This window comes from Hyperoodon ampullatus, assembly GCF_949752795.1.
Source record: "Hyperoodon ampullatus genome assembly, chromosome: 4".
Classification (NCBI taxonomy): domain Eukaryota; kingdom Metazoa; phylum Chordata; class Mammalia; order Artiodactyla; family Ziphiidae; genus Hyperoodon; species Hyperoodon ampullatus.
The window spans coordinates 126,458,527-126,473,700 of record NC_136917.1 but is presented as its reverse complement, the minus strand read 5'-3'; the positions used below and the strand labels follow the sequence as shown (position 1 = coordinate 126,473,700).

The window sequence follows — 15,174 nt, the reverse complement described above, 5'->3', positions numbered from 1 at the left end:
TTTCAGGTACTCCAGCAAATGTAGGTTAAACAGCCACAGAACAGTTTTTCCCTTCACAGAAATAGTGAATTAATGCAGGTCTTAAAATACTGCAAATTCTCTAACACTTTTGCTATATCAGCAGATGGTCAGAATGGGAAGTTTTCATTCCCATCATATTCTGTCATTTTTATAAATTATTGATGGTTTACAATTTGATAACTGATAATCCCAGTTTTTGAAGTAGATTGAGGGCACTGACTGGCTCCTTATTAAACGTTCTTGGCTTTAAAAGTTCTCTTTTGGAATTTCCTGTTTATAGCACTTACACTTGATCCTTTACCTGATAGCTTGACCTTGTAGAGCATCTTATCAGGAAAGTAGAGATTCTTGTAATATTTGCTCAGTGATCTCACTCCCTGGAACCATAGAAGCAGTTGGAGCAATAAGCAGAGAGAAGGGAGCTGGTGTTGCCTATAGATGGCTCACTCTCATGTTCTCAGTCCCTTTAATAAGGTTATACACAGAAATAAATAATATTCAGAAAACTGAGCATATCCAAAGATAGCATTTAGATTGCAAATAGAAAATCTCATCTGAGTTTTCTTCACTGTTTCTGTTTATAAATCTTTTCCATTCTCTGTATCACCTGGAAACTACATATAATTGGATCAATGTATTATGGCACATATTTGGTTTTATAGTATATTATGTCACAGATTGGACAAGCATGAATATTAATAATATCTTTGAGTAGGAAGTAGAATCAGAGGCATTGCTAATTGGTAACATATTTAGGTATCTAGCAGGCCCTTCTAATTTAATAACATTGATGTTATTAAATTCAGTACTCTGTTACACTTTGTTATATAGTCATTTGTTATATAGTCATTTTACTCGGATGTTAAGATGACTGGAAGGAGGGCATCTTCCTCTTATTTATTAATTTAGTTATGTATTAGAATTGATTTTTTTTTAATGTAAAGAGATAACTCTGTTGCTGGAAATTGAATGGAGATAGTCCTTAATTTACACAGTAAATTTAGCTTAATTTGTTGCTAAAATTGGTTTATAGTAGAAATGCTTTCATAAAACATGAAAACGGTCATTTGAAAAGGCAGCATATTTTTACAGGGTTCTAAAAATACACCTATTATCATAACATTTTTATTGGTGCAAAATTTATCTTTCTACACATTTCCATTTTGCGATATCATGTCATCCCCATGGCCTTCTGAGTAAACTGATGCTAAGGATAGCCTATAGTAGTCTTGTGATCCTATGTATGTTAAGTTGAACCTAAGAGGATCTTCTAGTGGTTGTGTAGTGACAAATCTGAATAATATAATCAGTAAAGTTAATTTAGTAGCTGTAAATAAAAATTCTACCCTATAAATAGAACATACATTTTAAAAAAATGTTCATAAAACATTTAAAAAAGAGCATATTCGAGGTTTACAAAAATACCTCCAGTTTTTCAGAGTAGAAATAGTACAGGTCATATTCTCTGACTGCAATGAAGTGAAACCCGAAATTGAGCAATTGTTGAGAAAAATATTGGTCACATAAAGTTTTTTAAATGATATCTTAAAGAGGAAGCTTGCAATTTTTAATTAGGTGACATACTCCACTGAGATTTTTACACATAAAAACATGTGGGTACAACTAAATTATACATAGCCTTAAGTAATTTTATTATCAAACAAGAAAGAATGAAAATAAATCAACCCAAAACTCATTTCAAGTTGTGAGTAAAAAGCAAAAGTCAGCCTTAGGAAACCTAGAACCCAATATGGGGATTCTTCCAGATGCTAAGTATGTGTGTTCCAATTATACATTCTGGAACTGGGAAATAACCATAAGATGGGCAACCCACTGGTCCCACTGTGAGATGGACCTGAGCTTAAAAAAGAACTCCATTGCCCACCTGATCTCCATGAGCTGCTACTCTGGTGAGCCACAATCAAGGGGTGGGGGAGTGAATATAAATATCAGTATTAGAGATAAAGACACATATAACTTCAGGAGTTATACATGCAGCTCTTGCTAATCAATGGAAAATCTTGTCAGAATGGACAATTCTTAAGTAAAATGTAAAAAAAAGTACAAAACCCAAAAAACTTAGGACCAGGTAGAAATAGATGTATAATAGCCATGGAAGAAATGTTTTAAATTGCCTCCCCACTCCTCAAAAAAAAGAACAATAAAACACCCTCCCCCAGTACTCAGTAACGTTTATATGCTCATTTTACAAGTGGTTTTATTGGAATGTACTATCAATTAAAATAAGCAGTTTAATGTGTTTAACTTTTCTAATGACATCCTTTTAGCAGCAGCTTTCCTTCTCTCTCTCCCTCCCCCATTTTCTTCTCCTTCTTTCTCCCTTTTTTCCTTCATTCTTTTCTTTCTTCCTTTCTTTTGTAGTATCAAAATTTAAGGAACAGGTAATGCTGTGCTAGTTGAACTATTCTAAAACCTAGAAAGCTGTGGGAATTGTCAGGAAAAGAATGAAACAGAAAAAAGAAAAACAGTAAATTTTTAGATTTATAAAAATAGATGCAAAAGTATAAATTACCCTTAGCAAATTGAATCTAGCATTAAATTCACCATTTATCCCTGGCAAAGCTTCTATTGAAATAGGAATAGAATAATAGTAAGCTTTTAACATGTTAAAAAATAACTTTTTAAAACTAAACACAAACATACCACTGGATAGTGAATTCTAGAGTCAAAAACCAAACGTCAAAGGGCATTAAACTTTGGGATGGTGGAGGAATCAGACTGAGAAAAAAAAGAAAGACGCTGACATTGCCTAGTATGCATACAATAAAGCAAAAGGAATTTAAAAATGCCTCACTGAAACTAAAGGAGAAAGGAAGCCCTGAAGGGTTTCTAGAAATAGATGGTGGTAAATGGGAATTAAGTTTCATATGTTTTATTTAGTCTATTACCTGTATTTTATTTTACTAAATGTAAAAATATAGAGTTTTTTTTAGGTTCACTTGAGACCTTAGTCCTCAAAGCTGGTTTTTCCAAATTTTTCTGTAACACTTAGATGTGCATCAGAATTACCTGGAGAGCTTTTTAAAATCCTGGTGCCTGAAGCCAGTTAAATCAGAATTTGTAGAAGTAAGACTTAGATGTCATCATTTTTAAAAGTTTCACAAACGATTCCCAGTGCGCTGCCAAGGGTGAGAACCACTGTTCTTTAAGGATTTTTGGTTAAATTGCTGAAGGCTCCCTTGCCTCCTTAAGATTCCTTATAGTGAGTTTTAAATGAAATATTATAGGTGAAGGACCTAGCCTGTGCCTAGCACATGCCTTGCTTGTGTTTGGAGTTTAGTAAATATAAATATAATATTTTGATTTCTATTTCATTGCTCTCATGAAGAACATTCCATACTGAGACAAATGTGAGGAAATAAGCAGATGTTCTGTTCCTCAGAGCTAGACTTGAAATAAATACTTGGGCTCATTGTTTAAATTTTGCATTTCTCTTAAGCTTACTTTGCAAAGAGTTGATGCACCCTACAATGAAAGGTATAACTAGAAAAAAATTGAAACTAGAGTAAAAATACCCAAGTAGTAATGGTCTAGGACTGGTGGAGAGAATAATAATTGTATCAGAAAACATAGGTTACAAGGTAATAACTAAGTTGAAATTTAAGTTTTTGTCACTGAGATGGGCATGTGATGTCATTTTTATCTCATTAAGTCTGGGTCCCAGTCTTTCTAGACATAGCAGTGTAAATAGTTCCTTTACTTACAAGCTCATCAGATAGAAATTGTAGTTTAAATTCCTCAGGGAACAGCCACAACAGTGATTAAAATAAAAATACATTTAAAAATAGAATAAAGTAAAAATCTCAGGTGGCTCCCTTGGAATTTGGGTTTCACACTTGGTGTAATTAGAGACTAAATTTGCATTGCCAAGCCCTATTAATGAGGTGGGTTCTGGTTGCCATCTGCAGGCCTCAAACTCTTTGTTAAGCCACCAAATTAAAAGCGTTTATATCCTAAGAGATTCCAAGAAATTTAGACGTTTTAGATATATTTTATTTTATTTTATTTTTTTATTTTTATTTTTTTTTTTAGATATATTTTAGAAATTGAGTTACCTATGGTGAAACAATCAGAGGTCAAAAAAGAAGATAATTTTAAACAAAAGATATTTTCATCAAACTACGGAATTTTTGAAGACCACATGGTTATACATTGTTGTAAGCAAATTTTTCTTTAATATTTTTGGCCTGTTGCATAGCTAGTGTTTTTATACATAATCTACCAGGTTTCATAGAAAGTATATTATTTTAAACAAGATCTTCTGTATTTTTCTAAGGCAGGAAACTTCTTCTCTTTAGCAAAATGTCATATGAAAAAATGTTACAGTAAATAATTTCTGAAAATTATCATAGGTTGTATGGAGACTTGAAAAGTGAGCAGTTACACAATATGCCGCATAACCTAAGAAAAATAAAAGATTCAGCTTTACTGTATCTGCTGGGTGAAATTGAAGATTAATGCAGTGAAATATATTTTAGTTTTAAGGAATAAACATCTCAAAGAACAAGAAATATACATCTTCGTAAGTAGCACCTCAGGAGCTAAAAATCTTATACCAGCTTTAAAGATTAAACACCTATGGGTCAATTGTTGTAGGTCAGAAGGCTATATAGTTACCAACAGAAGGACCTCATATACAGTTCAACCATTCTGAACTGTACAGAACCATACAGAACCGTTCTGTCTTCAAGTAATAATTTCAGAAGCAGGGAATACCGGACTTGCTTATTAAAATCCAATGTATGTACTTTTGAAGTAAGTCAGGTTATTTAGCACTTCATTTATTAAGCATAACCCTGGAGTCAGGAATTCTAGCTATTTATCTTCTTCTAATAACTGAAACCTGTTATAAGGTTCCTAATGTTATCATAACCATTTTAAAGGAAATATTTCTTAAATAATCACGTGCTTTCTTGAAGGGCAAGAATGGGGGTTAGGCATATGGAAGCAACAGAAAGAGAACAAACCAAGAACTTGGAAGTCTGTATTCTAGTGGCATCTACTGATGCCGTTAACATGAGAAAAATCAGCTTTGGATATCATTCAAAGCTTAGGGTTGTCAGTTTTTCTCATTTTGAAAATGAGCTTGCAAGTCTTGCTGCTTAGACATTCTGTATATATATAATGAACATTTGTGTCAGCTAATTGAGGTGTCTAGGGCAGCTTGTCCCCCAACCAAATGGCCACAGAGGTATGTACTTCTTTAGTCTGAATCCTTTTTTTTAAATAGCTTTTTAAAGTTTTGTTTGACATAGTTTCCCTTGTTTGTTTTTGCTTTTGTTGCATGTGTGTTTTGGTTATGATATCATATCCATGAAATCATTGCCAAGGCCACTGTCATGAATCTTTCCCCCTGTGTTTTCTTCTAAAGTTTTACAGTTTGAGGTCTTATGTTTAAGTCTTTAATTAATTTTGAGTAGATTTTTATGTGTGGTGTAAGATGAGGGTTTCATTCTTTTGCATATGGATATACAGTTTTTCAACACAATTTGTTGAAGAGAGTATCCTTTTCCCACTGTGCATTCTTGGCACCATTATTGAGGATCTATAGGTAACTCTATATGTGTGTATTTATTTCTGATCTCTCTATTCATTTCCATTGCCCTGCATGTTCAACATAGTACTGGAAATCCTAGCCACACAGTTAGGCAAGAGAAAGAAATTAAAGGCATACAAATTGAAATGGTAGAAGTAAAATTGTCTGCTCTTGCAGATGACATGATCTTATATATAGAAAACCCTGACGACACCATTAAGAAAACTGCTGGAGGGCTTCCCTGTGGCGCAGTGGTTGAGAGTCCGCCTGCCGATGCAGGGGATGCGGGTTCGTGCCCTGGTCCGGGAGGATCCCATATGCCACGGAGCAGCTAGGCCCGTGAGCCATGGCCGCTGAGCCATGGCTGCTGAGTCTGCACGTCCAGAGCCTGTGCTCCGCAATGGGAAGGCCACAACAGTGAGAGGCCCACATACCGCAAAAAAAAAAAAAAAAAAAAACTGCTGGAGCTAATAAATGAATCCAGCAAAGTTGCAGGTTGCAACATCAATGTACAAAAATCAGGTGTGTTTTCTATATGCTAATAATTAGCTGAAAAGGAAATTAAGAAAACCCATTTACAATAGCATCAAAAAGAATAAAATATTTAGGCATAAACTTAACTAAGGAAATGAAAGACTTGTAGACTGAAAACTTACAAAACATTCATGAGAGAAATTAAAGACACAAACGAATAGATATCCATGTTCATGGATTGGAAGGCTTAATATTGTTAAGATGTCCATACTACCCAAAGCAGTTTACCAATTCAGTGCAATTCCTATCAGAATCCCAATGGCATTTCTTATAGAAATGAAAAACACAATTCTAAAATTCATATGGAACCGTAAAAGATCTTGAATAGCCAGCCAAAACAGTCTTGAAAAAGAACAAAGCTGGTGGCATCACACTTCCTGACTTCAAAATATATTACAAAGCCACGGTAATTAAAACAGTAAGGTACTGGCATAAAGATAGATAACCTTGTTATTTTGGAATTGTTTTAGGTTTACAGAAAAATAGCAAAGGTAGTACAGAGGGTTCTCATGCACCCTTCACTCAGTTTTCCCTAATATCAACATCTTACATTAGTATTGTATATTTATCAAAGCTAAGAAACCAACTTTGGTATATTAGTATTAACTAAACTCCAGACTTTATTTAAATTTCACCAGTTTTCCACTAATCTCTTAGCTGTAGGATTCAATCCAAAATACCACACATTGTATCTAGTCTGGATCTGTTTTTTAATAGTTTTCTGTTTCTTCCCATTATCCCCAATATTTTCATATTGTCAATTGAGCCTCAGTATTGCTGCTTTTGTTTTTCTTGTAGCAGGTATTTATCGCCTCAGATTTGTGCATCTAAGCAAACCTGCAGCTAAACAAAGGTAATCACACCTGTTAGAAATGTGTGGGAAAGAAGAATAAATAATTTGATTTTGTAAGATTCTTCTATGAATACTTTGTTTAAATTTGGGCATATAGGTGTCAAACTATTTTGGTCATTCACCTTCAGAAGTTAATTCCTTGCCTCCCAGTGTATTCTTGGTGGTTGAGGCTGCCAGATTAATGATCTCTCTGGTTTATAAACTGTTGCTGTCCATGTCCTCCAGTGATAACATTTGCGAAACTGTGACTTCACAACCAGAATATTGACGTTAATGAGCCAAGATATAGAACATTTCTATCAGCACAAGCCCTCTCGGTTGCCCTTTTACAATTAAATCCACTTCCCTTTTGCCCATGCCCTGTCCTTTTGGTTGGTATTGTGAGTGATTTCTATTGAAACCTGGGCATTTTTGGTATTGTGTTATGAGACTCTGCATCTTATTTAAATCTGTTTTAGCTGGCTTCTTCTGATACTGCTCTGGCAGAAGAAGTGGATGTACCACTTTTGTTACTGCCAGGTAGGGGAAGAGGCCATGTTCCCCACTAAGCCTCCACTGATACCTCCCTGGGTGAGGAAGGGGAGAGTTCAAGATCCCCAAGGACCTCCACAGACATGGGAGGTGGGTTGAATCCTTCTAATAGCTCAGTGGGACTGGGGCCACAGTTTATTCTGTGGTGTTTGGCTGAAGTAGAGCAGTTATTGTCTAAAAGTTTTTTGTCTTGCTTTGTGGTCCCTTTCCTGGTCCTTTGGCTAGAGAGTAGGCTATTTGTTTTAGCTTTTTTTGTATGTGCTCATTGGTGTTTCCAGGTTGCTGGCTTCTTCAGCCCCAAATCTGGAATTTATGAGGCAAGAAGAAAGGGCCCTCAACACCATCTTGTTCCTTGGATGCTGTGCTGCCTTCTTCTCTCCATCTTTTAGAGTCTTCTTATGTTTGTTTATATATAATGTCCAACATCTTCCTGTTTATAGTTTACTTATTATGTTAGAAAACTATTTTCTCAAGAACATACCACCTAATAAACATGCTAGGCATTCTGTATTTTTTCACATTAAATCAGATAATTAAGTTCATTATGTTAGGTGGCCATTATTTGCATAAAAGTAATAGTTTTGAAAATGTTGTTAGTGACTTCAGGGTCTCTTAATTCTAGTGCCTATAGGCATTATTGCATTCAAAGAAATGATATCTGGATTTTTAGTGCATGTGCAATGATAATTCTTCTCTAGGGAATCATTTGGTCAGTCTGTTTTATATATTTCTTCAAAAGAAGGTATTAATAACCATGATTAAGGAATGTCTGCCAGAAGCCAAAACAGACATTTATTTGTGAACGTGTAGTTTTTTTCACTAAAAGTAGTGTGTGTTTTGTTTTTTTTTAAGATCTTGTAAGGTATGTAATTGGAGATTCTGTATGTTTTTTTTAATTCCTTCTTCCCTCCACAACTCTTCTTACAAAACAGAGAAATACTTTTAATCTTCTAATGACTGATCAATACACTTTAAAAAAAATATACCAATGTCGTGTTATGCCATAGCTGGTGGGGTTTAGTATGGGGATACTTTTCCTTTTTATTAGTTTGTTGAAATTAAAGCCTGGAGATGTGATAAGTTAACTGTTTACAGTTTCTTAGAGCAAATTGAAACAGCATTTAAACCACACTCTTAAGCTTTCTTTCAGTGGTGGGAGTGACTTGTTGAACATCAGCTTCAAGCTCAGCTTCTTTTCACTCACATTGTAGCAGGTGGTTTTAGTGACTGATATTTCAACAAAGTTCACATCCTCTTTACTAAGAGGTCTATTGCTTACTAATTAAAATGATATTGAACATTATTGCATGTTGCTTAAGGGAGTAGATATTTTTAAATGTTCATCTTCAATTACTGTGCATTTTGTAGAATGATAATCTTCAGGCTTGTGAATTTAGGGCTTTGTGTCTGCAGTTTTTCTTGCTGTTCTTTCTCCTATCCATCTTCCAGGAGAATGAGTATTGAAATTACCCCTGCCTTGGATTTATCCTGTAACTCTGGAATGTTCACATAAGGGGTTTAATTTCACATTCATACCTCCTATGTCTCTACCTCTTAGTTACATTTTCTATTTGTGGTCATTATTTTAAAATCTAGGGGATATATGTATATGTATAGCTGATTCACTTTGTTATAAAGCAGAAACTAACACACCATTATAAAGTAATTATACTCCAATAAAGATGTTAAAAAATAAAATAAATAAAATAAAATCTACTTACATTGTTCAAACTGCATATCTGACTCAGCTACTTCATCTACATAGAATAGAACTGAGTCTTAGTAAAGGAAAGAGAAGAATTTCTCACACAGAAACTCATGCACTTAAAACCTTATACATTTTCAGCATTGTTGATAATGAGAGCAATATATAGCTGAAAGCAAAGTTGTGTTATTTTTCAATTCTTAGATTTTAAGGAATTTAAATACTGATAATACCAGTGGTAACAGTGTCACAAGCTGAAAACTCTTATACCTTTGAAGTTGGTACAAACTGTAGGAAAAATAACCTGATAATATATATCAGGAGTCATAAAATTGTCTATGCACTTTAATCTAGTAATCCTGAAATAGTGGTAGATATCCTCAGGAAATAATTTGAAATGTAGAGGAAAGCCTGTATAGATTGTAACATGGAACAGTGTTTGTGAAAGATTATTCAGCAAAATTATAGTTAAAATTGTATTTAATGTAGACCATGATTACTTCAACATGCCTATAACAAAAAAATTATGACATAAGTTGATTTAGAATTCTTAAACTGTGTTAGAGTAGAATTTTTTGTGTGGTAGTATAAGTGCAAAGAACAGAACTAATTGTATATTTATGTGTATGTATGTGCATGCCACGGGCACAGAAAAGGCCAGAATGTTCTCTGTTGTGATTGTTATCTTTAGGAAGTGGATGGATGGGTTATTTTTATTTAATTATATTTCTTTTGTTTTTCAAATATCCCAGTGGAAGAGGAGGAGCACGTGTTTGGGTTGTTAAAATCTATTTTTATTTATTATTTTTCTTTCTCTTTTTTAACCAGAAGAATATACATGTATATAAGTAGCATAGCAATCCAGGATAGGGCAGTGTTTCCTCTGTCAGTCCTGAGGGCCTCACTAAGCTGCCACAATAAAGTACCTGATCTTCCTATGAGGAACCCTGGACAATTGTGTTTAAGTGCTCTTTGGCATGTTATGTTGCTTTTAGGATACTTTCCACCAGGTTTTGATTCTTTACATGGATGAACTGTTGAGAAATTGGGCTAATCAGATGACTATGCTTGGAGGCCCTAGGGAGCTGAGGTTAGACTAATTGAGTGAAATTTTCTTTGACAAACTTTTCCACAATGAGGCTCCTTTAGAATCCCTTGCAAGAAGCAATTTTGTTGCTGTGAAAGAGATTACAAAGAATTGAGTCACTCACATGTAAGAGGAACTTGCTTTGCCTCTCTGACACAGTGTGGCTCCTCTCTGTCCTGCAGCTGGCCCTGAAGGACCCTGTGCATACCGTGTCACTGCAGCAGTTCATCTACGAGAAGCTCAAGGCCCAGCAGGAGCTGCTGGGAGAGCAAGGCTTCCAGTCCCTCATGGAAACAGTGGACACCGAGATCGTCACCCAGCTACAGGAGTTTTTGCAGGGCTTCTGAGAGCACGTGACCTGTGGCTGAGATGACCAGCCTGCCATCTGTTTGTGAGAGCCTGCTGAGACGATGGAGAAATCCCTTGTGTATTGAAAGAAAGATGGGAAGACCACACGTTTTTTTACTACAAAATTCAGAGAATAAATGTAAATCCTGTATACCTAAAATCACAAACCTATTCCTCAAAAGAATTTAATTTTATATTTATGAGGGCCCTGTGTTTACTAAAGATAGATTTGACAATAGCTGCTTAGTTTCCTGTTAAGAGAAGAAACTGTTACCTTTTAATCATATGCTCTTAACACTTGAGAAGAAGAAGGCTAATGTCTGAGATGTTTTTATGCAACCAAAATTAGTTAAATTTGGCTGCCTTATCCCTTTTTTAAGTTAATGAGACTACAAGTTTAAAAAATGACAAACCTGTTCGGATGATGCAATTACAGAAATGTGTGTACCAGGCAAAAGTATATGAATAGTGACAAATATACATTACTGAGATTATCTTGCAAGGGAGTTGCTTTCATCTGACATAGAAATCATGTTTTATCAGACAAATGCTTTTATTTTCATTCTAGTAATTTGATATGGGAATTAGTAATGGGATTTTTTTCTTGTGTTATTTTCAGTAATTACATTTAGTCTTTAATGCACATTGTAAGGCCCGCAGATGTGAACCTGTGGTACTGCAGTGCTAGGTGGGAGACCTCTGGTCGTGATTTGATCCTAGTTCCTTTGTTACCCCTGGAGGCCAGGAGCCCTGTGAGCACTGACAGGAACCAGCAGCCACAGACCCCCTGTGCTGCAAAATGGCTGTGACAGACTGATCAGCACTTACCCATCTCAGGTTCCTCTGTGCAAGGGTACCTCAGGGCCTCGATGATACGGATACACGTGGAGGACTCAGCAGCGATCCCCAGGGTACCAACACTGATGTGACAAGTCTTCCTTCCTTATTCCTCCAACATGCAGTACCAAAAATGGGGAAAAAGGAGAAAATAAAGCCTTACTTTGTTTTACTTGCCATTGACTGTAAGGAACCTTTAAAGCATTTTTAAGAAAATACTCAAAAGCAAGATTGGAAAATGTCTGATCTTTCTGTAGAAAGTTGGGTACAGTATGTAACTGCAGGAAACCCACTGCCCCTTTGTAAGTCGTGGAACCTAAAGTGTATGGAAGTATTTGATGTTTTAAGCAAAAGAAAGAAAATATGGTCCAAATTAAAATTTCCAAAGATACCTCACCTTTGCTTGCCTGATTATTTTTCCTGCCTCACAAAAGATGAGTTCATAAGAATTGCCCAGTGAATTTTGAAGGGAAGTTTTCTTTCATACTCTGGTGTTAACTCTGACCTAGCAGGTGGCAGTGCTTCAAGTAGCAAATCCTAGTTACCCTTTCAGTTTCTCTTTTCATTTAAAGACCAGAAGCTTAATATGATCCTTCTTTTTTTTTTTAATTTTTATTTTATATTGGAGTAGAGTTGATTAACAATGTTGTGGTAGCTTCAGGAGTACAGCAAAGTGATTCAGTTATACATATACGTGTATCTATTCTTTTTCATATTCTTTTCCCATTTAGATTATTACAGAGTCTTGAGCAGAGTTCCCTGTGCTATACAGTAGGTCCTTGTTGCTTATCTGTTTCAAATATAGCAGTGTGTACATGTCAATCCCCAACTCCCAATCTGTCCCTTCCCCTCCACGCTTACCCCCTGGTAACCATAAGTTGGTTCTATAAGTCTGTGAGTCTGTTTCTGTTTTGTAAATGAGTTCATTTGTATCATTTCTTTTAAGATTCCGCATATAAGTAATACCATATTATATTTGTCTTTGTCTCACTTACTTCACTGGAGACTATCACCTGATAGTCTCCATCATCCATGTTGTTGCAAATGGCATTATTTCATTCTTTTTAATGGCTGAGTAATATTCCATTGTATTTATGTACCACATTTTCTTTATCCATTCATCTGTTGATGGACATTTAGGTTGCTTCCATGTAAATAGTGCTGCAGTGAACATTGGGATGCATGTATCCTTTCAAACCATGTTTTTCTCAGGATATTTGCCCAGTAGTGGGATTGCTGGATCATATGATAGCTCTATTTTTAGTTTCTTAAGGCACCTCCATACTGTTCTCCATAGTGGCTGTATCAATTTACATTCCCACCAACAGTGTAAGAGGGTTTCCCTTTCTCCGCACCCTCTCCAGCATTCATTGTGTGTAGATTTTTTGATGATGGCCATTCTGACCAGTGTGAGGTAGTACATCATCATAGTTTTGATTTGCTTTTCTTTAATGAAGTTGAGCATCTTTTCATGTGCCTCTTGGCCACCTGTATGTCTTCTTTGGAGAAGAGTCTATTTAGGTCTTGTGCCCACTTTTTGGTTGGGTTGTTTGTCTTTTTGATATTGACCTGCATGAGCTGTTTGTACATTTTGGAGATTAATCCCTTGTCAGTTGCTTCATTTGCAAATATTTTCTCCCATTCTGAGGATTGTCTTTTCGTCTTGCTTATGGTTTCCTTTGCTGTGCAAAAGCTTTTAAGTTTAATTAGGTCTCATTTGTTTATTTTTGATTTTATTTTCATTACTCTAGGAGGTGGGTCAAAAAGGATCTTGCTGTGATTTATGTCAAAGAGTTTTCTGCCTATGTTTTCCTCTAAGAGTTTGATAGTGTCCGGCCTTACATTTAGGTCTTTAGTTCATTTTGAGTTTATTTTTGTGTATGGTGTTAAAGATTGTTCTAATTTTATTTTTTGCATGTAGCTGTTCAGTTTTCCCAGCACCATTTATTGAAGAGACTGTCTTTTCTCCATTATATAGTCTTGCCTCCTTTGTTGTAGATTAATTGACCATAGGTGCATGCGTTTATTTCTGGGCTTTCTGTCCTGTTCCATTGATCTGTATTTCTATTTTTGTACCAGTACCATATTGTTTTGATGACTGTAGCTTTCTAGTATAGTCTGAAGTCAGGGAGCCTGATTCTTCCAGCTCTGTTTTTCTTTCTCAAGATTGCTGTGGCCATTTGGGGTCTTTTGTGTCTCCATACAAATTTTAAGATTGTTTTGTTCTAGTTGTGTGAAAAATTCCATTGGTAATTTGATAGGAATTTCATTGAAGCTGTAGATTGCCTTGGGTAGTATACTCATTTTGGCAATATTGATTCTTCCAATCCAAGAACATGGTATATCTTTCCATCAGTTTTTGTCATTTTTTATTTCTTTCACCAGAGTCTTAAAGTTTTCAGAGTACAGGTCTTTTGCCTCCTTAAGTAAGTTTATTTCCTAGGTATTTTATTCTTTTTGATGTGATGGTAAATGGGATTGTTTCTTTAATTTCTCTTTCTGATCTTTTTTTGTTATTGTATAGAATTGCAACAGATTTCTGTGTATTAATTTTGTGTCCTGCAACTTTACTGAATTCATTGATGAGCTCTAGTAGTTTTCTGGTAGCATCTTTAGGATTTTTCTATGTATAGTATCACGTCATCTGCAAACAGTGACAGTTTTACTACTTCTTTTCCAATTTGGATTTCCTTTATTTCTTTTTCTTCTCTGATTGCCATGGCTAGGACTTCCAAAACTATGTTGAATAATAGTGGTGAGAGTCAACATCCTTCTCTTTTTCCTGATCTTAGAGGAAATGCTTTCAGTTTTTTACCATAAATGGGTGCTGAATTTTGTCAGAAGCTTTTTCTGCATCTATTGAGATGATCATATGGTTTTTATTCTTTAATTTGTTGATGTGGTGTATTGCACTGATTGATTTGTAGATATTGAAAAATCCTTGCATCCCTGAGATAAATCCCACTTGATCATAGTGTATGATTCTTTTAATGTATTGTTGGATTCATATTGCTAGTATTTTGTTGAGGATTTTGCATCTATATTCGTCAGTGATATTGGCCTGTAATTTTCTTTTTTTATGGTATCTTTGTCTGGTTTTGTTATCAGCGTGATGGTGGCCTCATAGAATGAGTTTGGGGGTGTTCCTTCTGCTGCAATTTTCTGGAACAGTTTCTGAAGGATAAGTGTTAACTCTTCTCTAAATATTTGTTAGAATGCGCCTGTGAAGCCATCTGGTACTCGGCTTTTGTTTGTTGGGAGTTTTTTTTGTTTGTTTGTTTTTTTGCAGTACGCGGGCCTCTCACTGTTGTGGCCTCTCCCGTTGTAGAGCACAGGCTCAGGACGCGCAGGCTCAGCGGCCATGGCTCATGGGCCTAGCCGCTCCGCGGCATGTGGGAATCTTTCCGGACCAGGGCACGAACCCATGTTCCCTGCATCGGCAGGCGGACTCTCAACCACTGTGCCACCAGGGAAGCCTTGTTGGGAGTTTTAAAATCACAGTTTCAGTTTCAGTACTTGTGATTGGTCTGTTCATATTTTCTATTCTTCTTGGTTCAGTCTTGGGATATTGCAGCTTTGTAAGAATTTGTCCATTTCTTCTAGGTTGTCCATTTTATTGGCATATAGTTGCTTGTAGTAGTCTCTTATTCTGTGGTGTCTGTTGTGACTTCACCTTTTTCGTTTCTAATTTTATTGATTTG

General features: G+C 35.6%; 1 protein-coding gene across 1 annotated transcript in view; it reads left to right on the top strand.

The window, feature by feature from the left end:
• IPO11 (importin 11) overlaps window positions 1-10,640 on the top strand; it is a gene marked incomplete at its 5' end in the record, with an annotated part of 180,137 nt that extends 169,497 nt beyond the window's left edge. Inside the window, one exon of the mRNA XM_079703593.1 lies at window positions 10,471-10,640. Coding sequence (XP_079559719.1) covers window positions 10,471-10,635 — 165 coding nt within the window. The 3' untranslated portion in view covers window positions 10,636-10,640. The remainder of the gene's footprint in view (window positions 1-10,470) is intronic.
• Window positions 10,641-15,174: the final 4,534 nt, after the last annotated feature.